The sequence below is a fragment of the Oncorhynchus mykiss genome, chromosome 1, assembly GCF_057628025.1.
Source record: "Oncorhynchus mykiss isolate SJ-2025 chromosome 1, ASM5762802v1, whole genome shotgun sequence".
Lineage (NCBI taxonomy): Eukaryota > Metazoa > Chordata > Actinopteri > Salmoniformes > Salmonidae > Oncorhynchus > Oncorhynchus mykiss.
The window spans coordinates 56390865-56412638 of NC_143022.1; the positions used below are offsets into that span (position 1 = coordinate 56390865).

General features: G+C 43.6%; 2 protein-coding genes across 10 annotated transcripts in view; one reads left to right on the forward strand and one right to left on the reverse strand.

Moving 5' to 3' along the window:
• The first annotated feature begins 262 nt into the window (after nt 1-262).
• Nucleotides 263-19766, forward strand: mapda (N6-Methyl-AMP deaminase). 9 transcript variants are annotated; one of them, XM_021605468.3, is made up of 10 exons: nt 263-491; nt 5953-6083; nt 17643-17703; nt 17850-17937; nt 18016-18097; nt 18366-18492; nt 18623-18703; nt 18802-18940; nt 19183-19283; nt 19363-19766. In XM_021605468.3, the coding sequence occupies exons 1-10, from the start codon at nt 450-452 to the stop codon at nt 19567-19569; spliced, it is 1059 nt and encodes a 352-aa protein (XP_021461143.2). In that variant the 5' UTR covers nt 263-449; the 3' UTR covers nt 19570-19766. The 9 variants fall into 9 exon arrangements, with proteins under 9 accessions (XP_021461143.2, XP_021461168.2, XP_021461186.1 ...); XM_021605493.3 differs by having other exon boundaries at nt 19378-19766; XM_090234866.1 differs by lacking the exon at nt 263-491 and adding an exon at nt 4222-4269.
• The window catches only part of nat10 (N-acetyltransferase 10), a 39172-nt gene continuing 37113 nt past the window's right edge, over nt 19716-21774 (reverse strand). The window contains exon 27 of the mRNA XM_021605457.3: nt 19716-21550. Coding sequence (XP_021461132.2) covers nt 21415-21550 — 136 coding nt within the window. The 3' untranslated portion in view covers nt 19716-21414. The remainder of the gene's footprint in view (nt 21551-21774) is intronic.

Consider the following 21774-nt stretch of genomic DNA (forward strand, 5'->3'; position numbering starts at 1 on the left):
TGTTGATGAAACAGTGAAGCATGTGTATTGTTGTAAGTACCGATATGTGGAAGAGATGGAAAGATTGTGTAGGGTTACAGAGGTTGGAAGGGATTGTTAAAGTTAGTAGGACTCTTTAAAATTTGTTTTTCAGGATTCGATAGGTTTTAGTTTCTCTTAAATGTTTGTTTCTTTATTAATTTCGTCTGTGCACTGTGATTGACTACACACTCCAGTACAGTAGGTGACGGCATGCACCCTTAACGTTTGTTTGCGGACCGCCATAATATTATACAAGAGGAAGAAGAATAGGAACGAGAAGGAAAAAGAGGGGATTGTTTCACTGTTGCAACTTAGTGGTGCGACGATTAAATAAGCACTGAAAACAAAGGAAGCAACCAGAAAGAAAGTGAGGATCGCACAGGTTCATAGATCATTGAGTAAATATATTTCAGAATAAAACAATTAGAATGGAGGAGGCTGATGTATTCTACCGACAGCTGCCAAAAGTGGTAAGTAACCGTGTACAATATTGTAACGACCTTTGGTTTATAAGCGCGGACTCTGCCGCACGAGCTTGCTTTTGCGGCAGAGTCATTAGCGCGCCGGACCTCGGGCTCGAAGGTTCGAGACATGCTCCCTGCAGTTTCATTACAATATATTCGATTTTTTTACCTGAAGACAATTACGTTTTTTTTTTTTAAAGTTTAAACGGTCATGTTAGCTAGCTGACGTTAGCCGGCTTGGAGAAGCTGAGTTAAACGTTCAGCCTCCTATTGGTGGATTCATTGCTAAATATACAAATAAACAAAAAAAATTCCAGTCTCTAAAAGACTACAATTTGTGTTTTGGGCGGTGCTTCGTCAGAGTTTTATAACTAACCCGAGACTAGAGCCTGTCTTCCAATAGGAGCAAATCATAGTAGGCAGAGCAAGCAAGGTGGGCAGAGCCAAGCATGAGCTGGTGAGATCCTATCGGTGCATTCTAGCATTTATTTGCATATTTCCGTTAAGGAACGCCTACTTTGATGTGCGGGTGTGCAGTAACTCAAATCGCCTTTGCACTCTTTCTAAACAATTAAAAAAAAACGTTTATTCAAAGGGTAAAGTCTACAAAACACAGTCCACTTTTTTTGTTACAGATTCTAGTTTTAGAAACAGGAAACTGTATGAAGATGTTCCGTACAATGAGAAAATTAGCAGAATGTCGGCCAAAATCAATCTAATTTAATCTTCTCCCACTGCCAGGCTTCCTCCATCACCATATTTGGTAGTGAGTGAAACGCCAACCGGATGCTTCACATTCATATTTGGCTCATTGTTCTGTCTGTGGCTTCTTACTCTGGCCCACTGTCCCTTTTTTGAAAAGGAGGCGGACACTAACAACAATCCTTTGGGCAAAACTGAAAAAAATAATCAAATGTATTGGTCACATACACATGTTTAGCAGATGTTATTGCGGGTGTAGTGAAATGCTTGTGCTTCGAGCTCCAACAGTGCAGTAATATCTAACAAATAATATCTAACAGTTTCACAACATATACCCAAAATACACGGAAATCTTTGTAAGGAATGGATTAAGAATATATATACATATGTCAGAGCAGCATTGGACTAAAATACAGTGGCATAGTATAGAATACAGTATATACAACGTGACTAAGATACCTTAGAATAGTATAGAGTACAGTTTATACATATGAGTGAGATGAGTAATGCAAGATACGGAGACATTATTAAAGTGGCTAGTGTTTAATTTCCTTAAAGTGGCCAGTGATTCCTAATCTATGTACAGTGCCTTGCGAAAGTATTCGGCCCCCTTGAACTTTGCGACCTTTTGTCACATTTCAGGCTTCAAACATAAAAGATATAAAACTGTATTTTTTGTGAAGAATCAACAACAAGTGGGACACAATCATGAAGTGGAACAACATTTATTGGATATTTCAATTTTTTTTAACAAATCAAAAACTGAAAAATTGGGCATGCAAAATGATTCAGCCCCCTTAAGTTAATACTTTGTAGCGCCACCTTTTGCTGCGATTACAGCTGTAAGTCGCTTGGGGTATGTCTCTATCAGTTTTGCACATCGAGAGACTGAAATTTTTTCCCATTCCTCCTTGCAAAACAGCTCGAGCTCAGTGAGGTTGGATGGAGAGCATTTGTGAACAGCAGTTTTCAGTTCTTTCCACAGATTCTCGATTGGATTCAGGTCTGGACTTTGACTTGGCCATTCTAACACCTGGATATGTTTATTTTTGAACCATTCCATTGTAGATTTTGCTTTATGTTTTGGATCATTGTCTTGTTGGAAGACAAATCTCCGTCCCAGTCTCAGGTCTTTTGCAGACTCCATCAGGTTTTCTTCCAGAATGGTCCTGTATTTGGCTCCATCCATCTTCCCATCAATTTTAACCATCTTCCCTGTCCCTGCTGAAGAAAAGCAGGCCCAAACCATGATGCTGCCACCACCATGTTTGACAGTGGGGATGGTGTGATCAGCTGTGTTGCTTTTACGCCAAACATAACGTTTTGCATTGTTGCCAAAAAGTTCAATTTTGGTTTCATCTGACCAGAGCACCTTCTTCCACATGTTTGGTGTGTCTCCCAGGTGGCTTGTGGCAAACTTTAAACAACACTTTTTATGGATATCTTTAAGAAATGTCTTTCTTCTTGCCACTCTTCCATAAAGGCCAGATTTGTGCAATATACGACTGATTGTTGTCCTATGGACAGAGTCTCCCACCTCAGCTGTAGATCTCTGCAGTTCATCCAGAGTGATCATGGGCCTCTTGGCTGCATCTCTGATCAGTCTTCTCCTTGTATGAGCTGAAAGTTTAGAGGCACGGCCAGGTCTTGGTAGATTTGCAGTGGTCTGATACTCCTTCCATTTCAATATTATTGCTTGCACAGTGCTCCTTGGGATGTTTAAAGCTTGGGAAATCTTTTTGTATCCAAATCCGGCTTTAAACTTCTTCACAACAGTATCTCGGACCTGCCTGGTGTGTTCCTTGTTCTTCATGATGCTCTCTGCGCTTTTAACGGACCTCTGAGACTATCACAGTGCAGGTGCATTTATACGGAGACTTGATTACACACAGGTGGATTGTATTTATCATCATTAGTCATTTAGGTCAACATTGGATCATTCAGAGATCCTCACTGAACTTCTGGAGAGAGTTTGCTGCACTGAAAGTAAAGGGGCTGAATAATTTTGCACGCCCAATTTTTCAGTTTTTGATTTGTTAAAAAAGTTTGAAATATCCAATAAATGTCGTTCCACTTCATGATTATGTCCCACTTGTTGTTGATTCTTCACAAAAAAATACAGTTTTATATCTTTATGTTTGAAGCCTGAAATGTGGCAAAAGGTCGCAAAGTTCAAGGGGGCCGAATACTTTCGCAAGGCACTGTATATAGGCAGCAGCCTCTGATGTGCTGGAGATGGCTGTTTAACAGTCAGTGGAGTAGTATAGAATACAATACAGTATATACATATGAAATGGGTGATGCAATATGTAAAAGTGACTAAGATATCGTAGAATAGTGTGGAGTGCAGTTTATACATAGAGTTGAAGTCAGATGTTTACATACACGTTAGCCAAATACATTTAAACTCAGTTTTTCACAATTCCTGACACTTAATCCTAGTAAAAAGGTCCTGTCTTAGGCCAGTAAGGATCACCACTTTCTTTTAAGAATGTGAAATGTCAGAATAATAGTAGAGAGAATGATTTATTTCAGCTTTTATTTCTTTCATCACATTCCCAGTGGGTCAGAAGTTTACATACACTCAATTAGTATTTGGTAGCATTGCCTTTACATTGTTTAACTTGGGTCAAACGTTTCTGGTAGCCTTCCACAAGCTTCCCACAATACGTTGGGTGAATATTGGCCCATTCCTCCTGACAGAGCTGGTGTAACGGAGTCAGGTTTGTAGGCCTTCTTGCTCGCACATGCTTTTTCAGTTCTGCCCACAAATTTTCCATAGGATTGAGGTCAGGGCTTTGTGATGGCCACTCCAATACATTAACTTTGTTGTCCTTAAGCCATTTTGCCACAACTGTGGATGTCTGCTTGGGGTCATTGTCCATTTGGAAGACTCATTTGCAACCAAGCTTTAACTTCCTGACTGATGTCTTGAGATGTTGCTTCAATATATCCACATAATTTTCTTGCCTCATGATGCCATCTATTTTGTGAAGTGCACCAGTCCCTCCTGCAGCAAAGCACCCTCAAAACAATTAGAATGGAGGAGGCTGATTTATTCTACCGACAGCTGCCAAAAGTGGTAAGTAACCGTGTACAATATTGTAACGACCTTTGGTTTATAAGCGCGGACTCTGCCGCACGAGCTTGCTTTTGCGGCACAGTCATTAGCGTGCCGGACCTCGGGCTCGAAGGTCGAGGGTTCGAGACATGCTCCCTGCAGTTTCATTACAATATATTCAATTTTTTTACCTGAAGACAATTAAGTAAATTTTTTTAGAAGTTTAAACGGTCATGTTAGCTAGCTGACGTTAGCCGGCTTGGAGAAGCTGAGTTAAACGTTCAGCCTCCTATCGGTGGATTCATTGCTAAATATACAAATAAACAAAAAAAATTCCAGTCTCTAAAAGACTACAATTTGTGTTTTGGGCGGTGCTTCGTCAAAGAGTTTTATAACTAACCCGAGACTAGAGCCTGTCTTCCAATAGGAGCAAATCATAGTAGGCAGAGCAAGCAAGGTGGGCAGAGCCAAGCATGAGCTGGTGAGATCCTATCGGTGCATTCTAGCATTTATTTGCATATTTCCGTTAAGGAACGCCTACTTTGATGTGCGGGTGTGCAGTAACTCAAATCGCCTTTGCACTCTTTCTAAACAATTTAAAAAAAAACTTTTATAAAAATGTTCTTGCCTCATGATGCCATCTATTTTGTGAAGTGCACCAGTCCCTCCTGCAGCAAACCACCCTCACAACATGATGCTGCCACCCCCACAACATGATGCTGCCACCCCCGTGCTTCATGGTTAGGATGGTGTTCTTCAGCTTGCAAGCTTCCCCCTTTTTCCTCCAAACATAACGATGGTCATTATGGCCAAACAGTTCTATTTTTGATTCATCAGACCAGAGGACGGGTCTCCAAAAAGTACGATCTTTGTCCCCATGTGCAGTTGCAAACCGTAGTCTGGCTTTTTCATGGCGGTTTTTGAGCACTGGCTTCTTCCTTGCTGAGTGGCCTTTCAGGTTATGTCGATATAGGACCTGTTTCACTGTGGATATAGATACTTTTGTACCTGTTTCCTCCAGCATCTTCACAAGGTCCTTTGCTGTGTTTCTGGGATTGATTTGCACTTTTCGCACCAAAGTACGTTCATCTCTAGGAGACAGAACACATCTCCTTCCTGGTGGTCCCATGGTGTTTATACTTGCATACTATTGTTTTTGTACAGATGAACGTGGTACCTTCAGGCGTTTGGAAATTGCTCCCAAGGATGGACCAGACTTGTGAAGGTCTACAATTTTTTTCTGAGGTCTTGGCTGATTTCTTTTGATTTTCCCATGATGTCAAGCAAAGAGGCAATGAGTTTGATGGTAGGCCTTGAAATACATCCACAGGTACCCCTACAATTGACTCAAATTATGTCAATTAGCCTATCAGAAGCTTCTAAAGCCATGACATAATTTTCTGACATTTTCCAAGCTGCACAGTCAACTTAGTGTATGTAAACTTCTGACCCACTGGAATTGTGATACAGTGAAATAATCTGTCTGTAAACAATTGTTGGAAAAATTACTTGTCATGCACAAAGTAGATGTCCTAACCGACTTGCCAAAATTATAGTTCGTTAACAACAAATTTGTGGAGTGGTTGAAAAACAAGTTTTAATGTCTCTAACCTAAGTGTATGTAAACTTCCGACTTCAACTGTATTTCAGTCCAACAGGTTTGTACTCTAACTTCTTGCGTGTCATCCTCTCTTCTCTACTCAGGAGCTTCATGCCCATCTCAATGGCTCTGTCAGCTTTTCAACCATCGAGAAACTCGTGGCTCGAAAGCCACATCTCAACATCGAACACGGCATGACTGCTATTCGCAGTGGTCAGCGGAGGACACTGGATGAGTACGTATGACAGAATGGATTGTTTGTTTCTTTTTCTGGGTCCATAGTGCATTGTATGGAACTTGTCATACAATATAATGTATGGCACTTGTCCAACTCATTCCACAGAGGGCAGAGTGTCTGCGGGTTTTCGCTCCTCCCTTGTACTTGATTTGAATTAAGGTTACTGATTAGTAAGGAACTCTGCTAACCTGGTTGTCTAGGTCTTAATTGAAAGGGCAAAACAAAAACCAGCCTATACTAGCCCCAACATGGATGGATAGTTAATTTATTACCAAACTACAATGATGGGACACAGTATAGATGAATGTTCAATCATTAAAGGGATATTAACAGCACTCCTAAAGATGTTGTAAAGAGGAAGCTTTGCTGGCATAAAACCCACATGGAAATGAGATTCTTAGATTTGGTCATTTAAAATGTATTTACATTTTTAAAATTATATATATTATGAATTTAAATGGATTTATGTCAAATATGCAGCTATCGAAAATATATGGGAATCTCTGCTCAATCCAACTGACCAAATCCAATTTTTATTGGTCACAAACACATGGTTAACAGATGTTATTGTACCTGTATACAAGATGGCCGCCGTTTTACGGTCTCCTAACCAATTGTGTTGTTATGTGTTTCTTTTTGCGATATTTGTAAATCATTTTGTACTTAATGTTTCTGCAACCGTATCTTACGTCAGAAAGGAGCTTCTGGATATAGGACAGCGATCACTCACCTCGGATTAGACAAAGCTTTTTTCAACAACAAGCAGGACTCACACGATATTCTCCAAATACCCCACAGGGCAGACATCCCAATTATTTGCCAAAGGAAGCGACGCAGAGGTTCTGTGCATATTTGTAAACAACAGCTGGTGCACGAAATCTAAGGAAGTCTCTAGATTTTGCTCGCCTGAAGTAGAGTATATTGTGATAAATTGCAGGCCACACTACTTGCCTAGAGAGTTCTCAGCAAAACTTTTCGTGGCTGTCTATTTACCACCATAAACAGATGCTGGCACTAAGACCGCACTCAGTCAGCTGTATAAGGGAATAAGCAAACAGGAAACCACTCACCCAGAGGTGGCACTCCTAGTGGCCGGAGACTTTAATGCAGGGTAACTTAAATCAGTTCTACCAAATCTCTATCAACATGTTAAATGTGCTAAAAAAAATGTTATAGATCATCTGTACTCCACAGACAGAGATGCGTACAAAGCTCTCCCTCGCCCTCAATTTGGTAAATCCGACCACAACTCTATCCTCCTGATTCCTGCTTACAAACAAAAATTAAAGCAGGAAGCGCCAGTTACTCGGTCTATAAAAAAGTGGTCAGATGAGGCAGATGCTAAACTACAGGACTGTTTTGCTATCACATACTGGAACATGTTCCGGGATTCTTCTGATGACATTGAGGAATACACCACATCAGTCACTGGCTTTATCAATAAGTGCATTGAGGACGTCATCCCCACAGTGACTACACGTACATACCCCAACCAGAAGCCATGGATTACAGGCAACATTCGCTTTGAACATCGGTCCCTTTGTTGGAGTGGATATGCTTTGGAAATCTAGGTATGTAGAAGAAGTCCTTCCACGGGCGACGAGCAACTTGCTTTGCAGTCTGGTTCTTGCATGGGCCATTTTTGAGAAGTGGTTGGTTACAACTAAAGCGTCTATAGACTTGTTGTCACTGTTTTGTGGTCCTAAATTCAATGCAAACTAATTCCACTGGTTCTGAAGTGTGGATGTTTTCAAGTGGCGCACGAGCATGGGGCTCAGGAGTCTTTCCAACAATGCATCGATGGCAGTTCTTCACATGATTCACAATGTCACGCTCCATCCCAGTCCAAAATAATTGTTGTCTTGCTAGGGATAGTGTTTGAGAGTGTCCTTGGTGACCAGCTGTATCATGGAGGCCATTGAGAACTTGCTACTTCAGAGAATTCGGTATTGGAAGAGCATTTTGTTAATTTGATGGTCTCTGTTCTCCTTGTGCAGTATGCCGTCACGAATGCTGAGCTTGTTCAAGTGCTTCCGTAGTTTAATTCACGCTGCGGGGCTCAGATACACGCTCATGTCTGGTGGGTCTTTGATGTTTCTTAACGTAGTATTCGGTCTTGCTCTTGCAGGCTTAAAAGCTTACTCTGAGGTAGAACAGTGGTGTGGTCTTCCTGCTGTAGCTGAGGGATGGATGCCCCTGTTCCCAGTGCTTGACTCAGGCAATCAGTGCAGTGTGCATCCAAGCCAGCAGAGAGTTCTTGACAGGTAAGGAAACCATGTAATGAAGGTGAGGTGCCCTCAACAGGGTCCTTTTGAATTGAGTCTTCGTCTAGTGGGCTCAACACGGCTTGGCAGTTGTTGCTGACTATGAAGGTGTCTTGTACAGTTCTATTTACTACTCTGTTGACTTGATCTAGGAGAGACAGAAGGCTCTGCCACAAGGCGATGGCTGATACATGAGTGGAGGAAATGCTCTCTGCTCAATGGGTTGGATATTACATTCTTATTATTAGGAACATACTTCATGTCAAAGCTTGGCCATCCAACGTTGTTCACATGCATAGAGTCTTTCATGACACCAGGCGAGACCCAGATGCAGACACCGGAGGCAGATGGTTGGAGTCTTACAATGTTTATTAATCCAAAAGGAGTAGGCAAGAGAATGGTCGTGGACAGGCGAAAGGACGAACTGGCACAGAGAGACAGGAGACACAGGGATAAATACACTGGGAAAAATAAGTGACACCTGGAGGGGGTGGAGACAATCACAGGGACAGGTGAAACAGATCAGGGCATGACACCACCACCCCCCCCCCCCCCCATACCTGGGCGCATACCTGGCTGACCGGGGTGTCAGCTGTGGAAATCGGCGATGAGGGCCAGGTCCAAGATGTCTTTAGCAGCACCTCTCCTCCGGGCCATAACCCCCCCAGTCAACCAGGTACTGGAAACCCCTGCCCCGTGGTCGAACCCTCAGGAGGCATCTCATCGTATGCGCTGGCTGTCCATTGATTACCCAGGGGGGAGGGATGGGCCTGGAAACAGAAGACAACGGACAGTGAGACACGGGCTTAATACTGGACACATGGAAAGTAGGGTGGATACGGAGGGTACGGGGTAACCCAAGACGGACAGCAGTGGAACTCAGGACTCTGGAGATGGGAAAAGGATGAATGAACCGGGGAGACAGTTTACGGGACTCTACCCGCAGAGGCAAGTCCTGAGTGGAAAGCCATACCCTCTGCCCAATGCGGTAGCGGGGAGCTGGGGTTCGGCGACGGTCTGCTTGTCGAAGATACCTGGAGTTGGTCTTGAGAATAGCCGCCCTGACTCTTCTCTAGGTACGTTGACAGCAGCGGACAAACATCTGGGCCGAGGGTACGTTGACCTGCTCTTGTTCCAGGAAGAGTGGAGGCTGATACTCCATGGAGCACTCGAAAGGGGAGAGTCCCGTGGCAGAACAGGGAAGGGTGTGCATACTCCACCCAGACCAGTTGACAGCTCCAGGTAGTGGGGTTGGTTGAGACCAGGCATCTCAAGGTGGTTTCCAGGTCTTGGTTGGCTCGCTCCGACTGACCGTTGGTTTGGGGATGGAATCTGGATGACAGGCTAGCCGACGACCCAATAAGGGTGCAGAATGCCTTCCAGAACTGAGTACCCGATTGGAGACCGTGTCTACCGGGTGTCCATGGATCCGGAAGACATGCTGCACCATAAGCTGGGCCGTCTCCTTGGCAGAAGGTAGTTGGGGTTGGGCAGAGGGATGAAATGGGCGGCCTTGGAGAACCGATCAGACGGAGGGAGCCCAGAGATATATGAGACCAGGGACGATGAGGGACTGGTAGTAGCTGAAGGAGGCCAGAAGGACCTTGCCATGTAGTCTTGTTCTGAGCACACACAGTGCATGCGGCGACGAAGGCAGAGACGTCAGGAACCATTGTAGGCCACCATAAACGTTGTCGGAGGAAGGCTAATGTACAATGGGACCCTGGATGACAGGTCAGCCTGGAGGAATGACCTCATTCCAGGATCCGGGACCAGACTGGGTTAGGGACAAACAGCCTGTTAGCTGGACCTCCTTCAGGTCCAAGCTGGGAGCGTTGCGCCTCGCAAACCAGGTTCTCAATACCTCAATCCACAGTGGCAGCAAGGCATGACGTAGGAAGAATGTTTTGGAGGTTGAGGGTGTGGCAGAGGAACTGTATAGGCGGGAGAGAGTGTCAGACTCTCTTTTTACCCTGAACGGTAGGAAATGGTCACGTTGAATCTGGTAAACAATAGGGCCCACCTGGAGTTGAGGTACTTGGCTGTTGGGATATTCCAAGTTTTTATGGTCGGTCCAGGCCAAGAATGGCTGTTCTGCTCCTTCCAGCCAGTGCCTCCACTTTTCCAATGCCATCTTAACCACCAGGAGTTCTGGGTTGCCTACATCGTAGTTCCTCACTGCAGGATTGAGACGATGAGACAGGACTGCATAGGGATGAAGCTTTTGGTCCTGGGCAGGTCGCTGGGACAGGATGGCCCCTCTCCAACATCCGAAGCATCAACTTCCATCACAAATTGACACGAGGGGTCCGGATGGATGAGGAACCGATGCTTCAGGTCCACAAAGACTTTGTCGACAGCTGGAGAACATTTGAACGGTACCTTGGGAGAGGTGCGTGCCGAGAGGCGGTCCGCCAGGATGCTGTAATCCCGAATGAAACGACGGTAGAAGTTAGCAAAACCAAGAAACCATTGCAACTGCACCTTGGACATTGGTTGAGGTCAATTCACCACTGCTTTCACCATTCCAGGATCCATCTGAACATTGCCCTCAGCAATGACATATCCCAGAAAGGTGATAGTAGAGCGGTGGAACTCACACTTCTCTGCTTTCACAAACAATTAGTTTTCCAGGAGGCACTGAATAACCTTTCTGACATGAAGTACATGTTCTTGGGCAGATCGGGAAAAAAACAGGATGATGTCGTCAAGGTAAACGAACACAAAACGGTTTAGCATGTCCCGGAGCACATCGTTGACCAAAGCCTGGAAAACAGCGGGGGCGTTTGTGAGTCCAAATGGCATGACCTGGTACTCATAATGTCCACTGGCTGTGTTGAAGGCTGTCTTCCACTCATCTGCCCCACGTATCAAAACCAGGTGGTAGACATTCCGAAGGTCTAACTTTGAAAACATGGTAGCCCCCTGGAGAGTTTCAAACGCCTAGGAGAGGAGAGGTGTAGGGGGTAACGATGTTTAATCATAATGTTGTTAAGTCTAGTGTAGTCAATGCACAGACGCAGGGTCTTGTCCTTCTTCTCCACAAAGAAAACCCCTGCGCCGGCAGGAGATGCAGATGGACGGAGGGCCCCAGTGGCCAGAGACTCCTCTGTGTTCCTTCATAGCTTTGGTCTCTGGTCCGGACAGAGAATACAACCGACCCCAAGGTCATGAAGTAACCAAAAAAGTGGTAGAATCTCAAATATATTTTGATTTTCAAGTAGCCACACTTTGCCTTGATGACAACTATGCACACTCTTGGCGTACTTTCAACCAGCTTCATGAGGTTGTCACATGGAATGCATTTCAATTAACAGGTGTGCCTTGTTTAAAGTTCATTTGTGAATTTATTTCCTTCTTAATGCGTTTGAGCCAATCAGTTGTGTTGTGCCAAGGTAGGCGTGGTATACAGAAGATAGCCCTATTTGGTAAAAGACCAAATCCATTTTATGGCAAGAACAGCTCAAAGAGAAATGACAGATGACTGACCTTCATGTCTTAAAGTAATGATCAATCTGGAAAATGTGTGCAGTCGCAAAAACCATCAAGCGCTGTGATAAAACTGTCTCTCATGAGGACCGCCACAGGAAAGGAAGACCCAGAGTTAACCCAAAAGATAAGTTCATTAGAGTTACAAGCCTCAGAAATTGCAGACCAAATGAATGCTTCACAGAGTTCAAGTAACAGACACATCTCAATATCAACTGTTCAGAGGAGACTGCGTGACTCAGGCCTTCATGGTCAAATTGGTGCAAAGAAACCACTACTAAAGTACACCAATAAGAAAAAGAGACTTGCTTGGGCCAAGAAACATGAGCAATGGACATTAAACCTGTGGTATTTTTGTGAGAAACAGAGTAGTGGATGATCCCCGCATGTGTGGTTCGCACGGTGAAGCATGCAGGAGGTGTGATTGTGTGGGGGTGCTTTGCTGGTAACACTGTCTGTGATGTTCTTAGAATTTAAGGCACAGCCATTATGACTACCACAGCATTCTGCAGTGATACACTATATCCCATCTGGTTTGCGTTTAGTGGGACTATCATTTGTTTTTCAACAGGAAAATGACCCAAAACACACCTCCAGGCTGTGTAAGGGCTATTTGACCAAGAAGGAGAGTGATGGAGTGCTGCATCAGATGACCTGACCTCCACAGTCACCCGACCTCAACCCAATTGAGATGGTTTGGGATGAGTTGTACCGCAGAGTGAAGGAAAAGCAACGAACAAGTGCTCCGCATATGTGGGAACTCTTTCAAGACTGTTGGATAATAATTCCTCATGAAGCTGGTTAAGAGAATGCCAAGAGTGTGCAAAGCTGTCATCAAGGCAAAGGGTGGCTACTTATAAAATAACACTTTGTTTGGTTACTACATGATTCCATGTGTTATTTCATAGTTTTTATATCTGCACTATTATTCTACAATGTCGAAAATAGTAAAAATAAAGAAAAACCCTTGAATGAGTAGGTGTGTCCAAACTTTTGACTGGTATTGTATGTTAGCTGGTTATTGTTAGCTCAGGCTGTGAAGTGTCCTCGCTTTAGCCAGTGGCTAAACTTGGATTTTCTTTTGAAAGTGTTATTCCATCATAGCAGGGCTCCAGACTTAACATTTTCCCCTGGTGGCACTGGTGCGACTGCAATGATATTATACACTGCTCAAAAAAATAAAGGGAACACTAAAATAACACATCCTAGATCTGAATGAATGAAATATTCTTATTAAATACTTTTTTCTTTACATAGTTGAATGTGCTGACAACAAAATCACACATTATCAATGGAAATCAAATTTATCAACCCATGGAGGTCTGGATTTGGAGTCACACTCATAATTAAAGTGGAATGTAATGTCCTTAAAACAAGTCAAAATGAGGCTCAGTAGTGTGTGTGGCCTCCACGTACCTGTATGACCTCCCTACCATGCCTGGGCATGCTCCTGATGAGGTGGCGGATGGTCTCCTGAGGGATCTCCTCCCAGACCTGGACTAAAGCATCCGCCAACTCCTGGATAGTCTGTGGCGTTGGTGGATGGAGCGAGACATGATGTCCCAGATGTGTTCAATTGGATTCAGGTCTGGGGAACGGACGGGCCAGTCCATAGCATCTTGTAGGAACTGCTGACACACTCCAGCCACATGAGGTTGTCTTGCATTAGGAGGAACCCAGGGCCAACCGCACCAGCATATGGTCTCACAAGGGGTCTGAGGATCTCATCTCGGTACCTAATGGCAGTCAGGCTACCTCTGGCGAGCACATGGAGGGCTGTGCGGCCCCCCAAAGAAATGCCACCCCATGACTGGCCAAACCGGTCATGCTGGAGGATGTTACAGGCAGCAGAACATTCTCCACAGCGTCTCCAGACTCTGGTGCACTCGCGATGGCATCGGCCATCGCGAGTGCACCAGGCCTCATTGCATACATGTCTGCTAGCAGTAGATGTTATATTTAGAATTAGTGATCTAGCTAATGTGTTGAGTTTTTCACTTACACAGATGATGAATTAGCACAAATTGAATTAAGCCTATATTCACTGCTCAAAAAAATAAAGGGAACACTCAAACAACACAATGTAACTCCAAGTCAATCACACTTCTGTGAAATCAAACTGTCCACTTAGGAAGCAACACTGATTGACAATAAATGTCACATGCTGTTGTGCAAATGGAATAGACAACAGGTGGAAATTATAGGGAATTAGCAAGACACCCCCAATAAAGGAGTGGTTCTGCAGGTGATAACCACAGACCACTTCTCAGTTCCTATGCTTCCTGGCTGATGTTTTGGTCACTTTTGAATGCTGGCGGTGCTTTCACTCTAGTGGTAGCATGAGACGGAGTCTACAACCCACACAAGTGGCTCAGGTAGTGCAGCTCATCCAGGATGGCACATCAATGCAGGCTGTGGCAAGAAGGTTTGCTGTGTCTGAGCATGGAGGCGCTACCAGGAGACAGGCCAGTACTTCAGGAGACGTGGAGGAGGCCGTAGAAGGGCAACAACCCAGCAGCAGGACCGCTACCTCTGCCTTTGTGCAAGGAGGAGCAGGAGGAGCACTGCCAGAGCCCTGCAAAATGACCTCCAGCAGGCCACAAATGTGCATGTGTCTGCTCAAACGGTCAGAAATAGACTCCATGAGGGTGGTATGAGGGCCCGACGTCCTCAGGTGGGGGTTGTGCTTACAGCCCAACACCGTGCAGGACGTTTGGCATTTGCCAGAGAACACCAAGATTGGCAAATTTGCCACTGGCGCCCTGTGCTCTTCACAGATGAAAATATGTTCACACTGAGCACTCTTCCTATTTCAAAGCCATATCAGATATCTTGATTGTAAAACAGTGTGCTTTGAGATCTGTTTGCACACCATATTCACAGATATGACCATGAAACTTGACAGATCTTCTGAAGCTGACTCTTTTGAGAGTCAGCTTCAGGTTGTGTGTTGACTGAGGACACCATCTGGAGGCATTCAAGAGCAAGCTGCTCAGTAGGGGCAAAGACCATTGGGTCATCAAGGTAGCACAGTAAGCTTGTGAAGTTCTCATCACCGAATATGGACGTCATCATGCGCATAAACCTCGATGGACTGTTCAAAAGGTCCTAAGGGTACCTAGTCCAAAGGTTGATGAAAACCCTGTGTACCTTGTCTCCTTTGTGTAAAATAACCTTAATGAAGCCTGACATGAAATTGATTGTTGAGTAGAAAATATTTCCGCCGAGTGCAGCTAGGTGTGCATCTCTTCCTTTGTTCTTGATGGGGTGTCATAGCTCTGTGCGCAGTGCACATTAGACTGGATACTGTCCTCTACTGTAATGCAAGGAGACACATCAGCGATTTTTGCATTTCTCCTCAGAACGATTGTCTCATTTGTAAGATTGATTATTTTCAATTGGATAGAACCATCTCCCCATAATGGAGTGATAACCCTACCTATCAGTATGTGTTTTGGTCTGGTCTTGGATTGAGTGGGATCAACAATCACTGTACTACCTACTGATATGACTGCAGACGCAGGTAACTTGCCCCCAACAAGATGTTCACTCTGTGGCTGTAATGTCACCTTTGCTTGAGCTTGACTGTACCTACTCACATCTCAACCTCTCTGAATTGGAAAGAATTGACATAAACTGACATTGTTCATCACTTTAACTATTGTCAGGCAAGGACATGAGTCTCCCGTAACTGTCAGTTTCTTTATGGCGTTGCTCCCTAGTATCATCTTATCAGCTTGACCTGGCACATCAAGTGCAGGAATGATACGTCAAGGTCATACATTGCTTTAGGGGTGACTTGATGACCACCACAGCCATCAATGACAACATCATCAGCCAAATATCTTTTCATGGAATGACTGGATTGTAACAGACTTGATCGGTTGATCGGTCACTCAGAGTGCATGCCATTGATCCACTTTAGTGTAGGGCCATTTGACAGAGACCTGTGTGTAGAATAAACTGTCAGTCCTCTGAATTCCCTGTGCCCCTTGAAAAACGATAGTTTTGTGGTCTGGGATACTGTTGCTGTCAAGCTGGTATAGTGACTCACAATCTTCCATATCATCAATGATGGTGATGGTAGTCCCACTCTGATGATCTGCACTGTCCTCTCCTGAGCGCAGACCAGTTCATTGCCCTGCTCCAACGGAGTCGTGGTTCTCTTCATCTCCCGGGCAGTTGCGCCTTGAATGGTCAGCTGAATGACACCTGAAACACCGCCTGTTCTCACGGCAGAGTAGCATCATGGCACACAGAGCATGGTGTGGCATTCAGGCCTTCAATCTTGGGTAGTTTACTAGCAGTCATTTTCCCTGAGTTAGACTGAGCTGGGCCAGGCAGCAAGACATTCTCTAGCATATCAATTACTCTCTAGAGTAACGGTGGGGTGTTCGAGGGGTAGTGCATCATCAGTTTACCTCATCATGTCAGTCATTGCATACGTTTAGAGAGCTATTTATAACTTGGCAGAAATGTCCAGATCAACTAGCCCATGTCAGCTAAAGTTGTTTAGCAAGGTTTTTTAGCCCACTCAAATATACCATGATCTCACATAAAACATGGTAAAATATGTAGAATTCTAGGAAATTGGTTTTAAAACAGCAATAATTTACTCTGCACCCCATGACAAAATGTGTAGAATTGCAGGAAATAAGCGTTAAACCTGCAAAGGGTCTTAACAGTTTGTGTCATGAACAGTGTTAGACATGGCATGCACGCACACAGAATGTTCCCCAATGCTAGAAAGGGGGCCTGAGTGAAGAAGATTGGGAACTCCTGCTCTAGAACAGAGTGATCTGAGCTCTTGTTGTGGCTGTGGCTGCGAATCGGACTGAAGTAAAAGTAACCTTGATTCTGTTCACTGAGATTCTTACTCGTTTCTCTATGCACTTTTGCATTGGCTTTGAAGCTCATCTCAGCGTGGTAGTCATTTGGCACATATTGTACTGTTCAAACCACTTGTCAATAGTCCTGGCTCTGAATGTGAAGGCTAGTTCTTTGCTCGGACAGTTCCTGATGAACATGTGAGTAATGTCTGTGTTGAGATCATCCTTTGCCTTACCCTGCTCCTTCAGGCCGTCTGTAGCAGTGTCTGTTGCTCGATTCAGTCTCAACCAGTATTCATATGGATCCTCCTGTTCTTTGAGTAGAAATCTTTGAGTGGGATATATGAGTATTGACTGCAGCTGAAATGCTTCCTTAGGAGACCATTAATGGCATCTGGGTTAGTATGAATGTCACTGTTTCTGATTCCGATTTAGACTACATCTTTTGTTCTGTGCCTGAGATGGGTGAGAATCTTTTCGGCCTGTTCCTCTTTTTTCATGTTTCATGGGCTGGTGCACCAACTGAAAAGGTTTGTGGCACAAGTGCCACCAGAGGATAACGTTAGTCTGGAGCCCTGTAAAATGTCTAATTTGACACCAAATCAACAGTAGTTGATATGTTATCAGTATGATACAAATGTGAATTACGACAACTTAATGTCAGTTTTTATCCCAGGGCATTCAATTCTTAACTCGCCCACAACAATTTTCCATAGATCTGCTGTGGATTACCCAGAATTCCATACCCTTACCACTGAGTGCATTAGACAAATGTAAGCACACTAATGTGCCAGGAGTTGGCGTATTCCTCATTTTATGCAGGAATTTAACAATTTATTTACACCTTTATATTCAGAAATGTATCAAGTTGGGTATATACCAGCTGACATTTTAATACAAATAAAAAGTAATTTTATGGACAATGATGCCCTGTAATTTTACTGTCACAACAACCAGTCATCTTGTCTCTCCAGGTGTTTCCAGGTCTTCAAAGTCATCCATCAGTTAGTAGATACAGAGGAGGACATTCTTATGGTAAATTGCACATTGTCTATGGTCACTTATTTGCAGCTTCACTAACTTAAACAATCTCACCCATAAACCTAACACTATTGACTCGATGGAGCCTGGAGCCAATCTAGCATTGAACACCTTGGGAAAAAATCTGTCCTTGTTTCTAGGTTGCCAAAGATGTCATCAGGGAGTTTGCAGCTGATGGAGTAAAATATCTAGAACTGAGAAGTACCCCACGAAAGGAGAAGACCACAGGCAAGGCCACAAGCTAGACACACTGGATTGGATCGCTTATATGCAGGGCTTCGCTTACATTTGTTTTGTATAACTTAGGAATGACAAAGAGAAGGTATGTGGAAACAGTCATCGAGGCCATCCGTCAATGTAAAAATGAGGGAGTTGACATTGAAGTCAGGTATGTTTTCAATCCATTTGTAATGCTTGCTTTACTTATGAATGCTGAAGTGCTGTTTCCAAACAATCAAGGACAGAGCCTCGTGTGGCTGTTAAGAGCATGGCGCTTGCATTGCTAGGGTTGTGGGTTTGATTCCCACAGGGGACCAGTACAAAAAAGTATTCATTATCTGGATAAGAGCGAATGCTAAATGACTAAAATGTAAATATTGGTAGAAATTGGTATGGTAATAGCTATAGTAACTTACGTAACATTTTCCCCCATTAAGGTTCCTGGTAGCTGTTGACCGTAGGAATGGGGCTGAGGTTGCTATGGAGACCGTTAAACTGGCAGAGGACTTCATGCTGTCTACCGGTGGTCTGGTCGTGGGGCTGGACCTCAGTGGAGATCCTATGGTCAGTAGTGGATCAGTGCCTTGCTTGCTTATGGTTGACACGTTTCTCAAGATGTCATAAATGCACTGATTCTAAGTCACTCTGGATAGGAGCTAAATTACTGAAATGTAAAATGTTTCTTATTTCCAAGGTGGGCCATGGCAGAGATCTCCTTCCCGCCTTGCAAAAAGCCAAGAACTGTGGACTAAAACTCTCTCTACACCTGTCAGAGGTAGGTAGCATCAGAACCTAACTGATTCAAGCAATTCCAAATGATGTAATGTTTTATGGATAAGTTTTTCAGTAGTTTTGACAAATGCAATGTTCCAGGTGCCATCTCAGGCAGACGAATCAGAGCTGCTGCTAAACATTCCACCTGACAGGATTGGTCATGGGACTTTCTTACACCCTGAAGTGGGCGGGTCACAAAGCCTGGTTGATAAAGTGCGGAAGCATAACACACCTCTGGGTAAGACTAGTATGTCCTTCCTGCCCTGAACAGTCTAGTGATTGCTCTAAAAGGGTTATTTATTGTCCATAGTCAACCTGTCTTCTGTAAAGCTTGATTTTTTTTGTTGATCTAAATTATATTTATTTTAAACAATCAAGGCTAAAGGATATAGAAACTGTTTAGTGTTGATTTTGTTGTAGCTAATATTGCCTCTATCCAAGCTCTCATATACTGTATTTTTCCTAAACCTTTCCTCACAGAACTATGCCTAACCTCTAATGTCAAAGGTCAGACAGTGTCATCCTATTCTCAACATCACTTCCTGTACTGGTACCAAATGGGACACCCTAGTGTGCTCTGTGTAAGTGTTTTCCCGAAATGTGTCTGACGCATAAACGTTTAACTATTAATTCAACACTTGTACACTTATCTTGTGGCAGTGCGCTTGTTTTCAGACAGACGACAAGGGGGTGTTCTGCACAGACCTGTCTCAGGAGTACCAGTTGGCCGCCTCTACCTTCAACCTCAGTCAGGAGGACATGTGGACTCTGTCCCAGAAGGCGATAGACTGCACCTTCGCCCCAGACCTACAGCAGCAGCTACACCAGAAGTGGCTGGAGCTACGGCCAACGCTGTTCCAGTTATGACAGACAGAACGCGCTGCTTGACATCTATGGGATCAGAATCACCAATCTTGACCATTTGAGTAGTAATGAGATGTAGATGTGATTCCGGCAGAGCCTTTTTTTAACGTGCTTCTCAGAATAGCTGAAGAATGAGGGACCATGAGTCATTTTGTATTAGTAAAGTAGTTAATCAATAAAACAGACATCATGCTGCTTTATTAAGTTATTTGTACTTGTCTCCCAGTAAGTAGAAAGGTAGGCCACTTTACTTTCCATATGAAACTCATTCTCCGCAAAAAAAATACTAGAACAGACAGCAGGCACGTTTTCCATTCACTGAAGATCGAGGCTAGGTGACAATGGTCAAATTATACAAAAAGTCAAACGTATGCTCATCATTCAATGAATCATCTTTAAGTATGTTGACCCTTGCAGACTCCAACTCATCTGAATGTAAGCAACTCCATATATTGTTGGTACTGGATTAAATGAGCCGGTTACAGTAGGTACAGGAAAAGGCAGGTGGTGGAACCATAGCAAATAATTATTCTATTTATATGGGTGGAACTGTCACCACTGTATGCTGTCTCCTATCCTCAGGTGGTGGGTACATAAAGTCTAATAGATTCATTTTCACTATGGATGGTACTCTGTCCCATTCCATCTAACCCTTGGGTACAGGGCTAGGCACAGAGAAAGGTGACACTGCCATTGGTCAAAGCACAGTCCTACTGCTGTACACTAAGGTTGTTATAGTAAACTAAAATAAATGAAAAAACTATTTAAACTGAAATAATTAAACCAATTTGACTCAAACAAATAAAAAACATTATGAATTATGTTCCATTTGTTTTTGGGGAAAATATCTAATGGGGTGTTAATGTTTTGTTCTTTTCTAAAGTGTCTGGATCTGGCAGATCATATTTAGACCGACTTTAAATTATAAAAGTAGATTCAGCGTGATCTAGCAGCACCGCAGATATGATGGGCGTGTTTGCGTGGTGAGGCAGAAGCAACCGACAGTAGACGGGGGAGGTGCATCTGCGACAGCCTAAAGTCAGACACTAATGTGTTTTTTTAACAGCAAGGTTTGATCAACATTGCAGTGTTTATAAAAGGCTTTTTTATAATGTCGAGATGAACACATTTTTAACCCCCATATCACACACAGAGTATGTGTACACATTGTACAATCAATTAATGAGAGCCTTAAATAAAACATTTTGGGGAATATAATGTATATATTTAATCTCTCTCTATTGGAAAATTGGTCAAACAAAAACACCCTAATGATTGGTTGACAATAGAACTTCCCACAATGCAGGCGGCGACTACAGGATCAAGTTAGAGAAACTGCAGAAACTTGCAGTCAAAACTCCATGCAATGAACAATTCGGTGCAAGTCGGACAACTTCAACCCTGAAATGCAAAGCGGCTGCTCGAACGCGCCCATTCAGATGAGCATGATGCAAGACTGCTCTCACAGTTGAACAGAGTATCTGCGGCATGCGCACGGGTAACTACGGGAACAATACAGCGGAGAAGCCTCACGCTTCAGCGCTCCTGGTTGTTGCGGAAATTGACCCATTCCCATGGTTTACTTCGTGCATCTATGGGATCTCGCTGAATCTACCTTTAAACCCAAACTAAGACCTGACCCAGCAGTTTGTGCATTGCTGCCCCAGTGACATCCCAAAAAACACAAACACTATACAACCCGTCTCACAGCCTTCCATGCAAAGGATTATTTCTGTCCATAAGACAAACTAAATTAAATGTTATGAAACTTAGTAAAGTGGATCTGAAAAAAAAAACTACATTTCTAATAAAATCTTTAAGCGAATATAAAAACAACTATAATTTACACTATAACGGCCTCTTTTCAAACTTGTTCTTCTCCTTGCCTCCTCCCTTCTTCGTCTTCTTCTTCAGTTTGCCGTGTCGTGTATCTCCTCCCTCGTTTTTGTCTGGCCTCGGCTGCTCATACTTCCTCTTCTTGTCACTGTTGGAGAACAGACATTGTTACATGAGCCATAATAATAAATGCCATTTAGAAAATGCTTTTATAACAAAGCGATTCACAGTAGCGCATGCAAACATATTCATATGGGTAGCCCCACCATAAAAACAATGAAAGATCTTAGCCCTTCCCCATAGCCCTAAACCCTTTTATGTTTGCAGATCTGTAAGGTGTAAGCAATATGATGTAATTCTACTAACTTACTG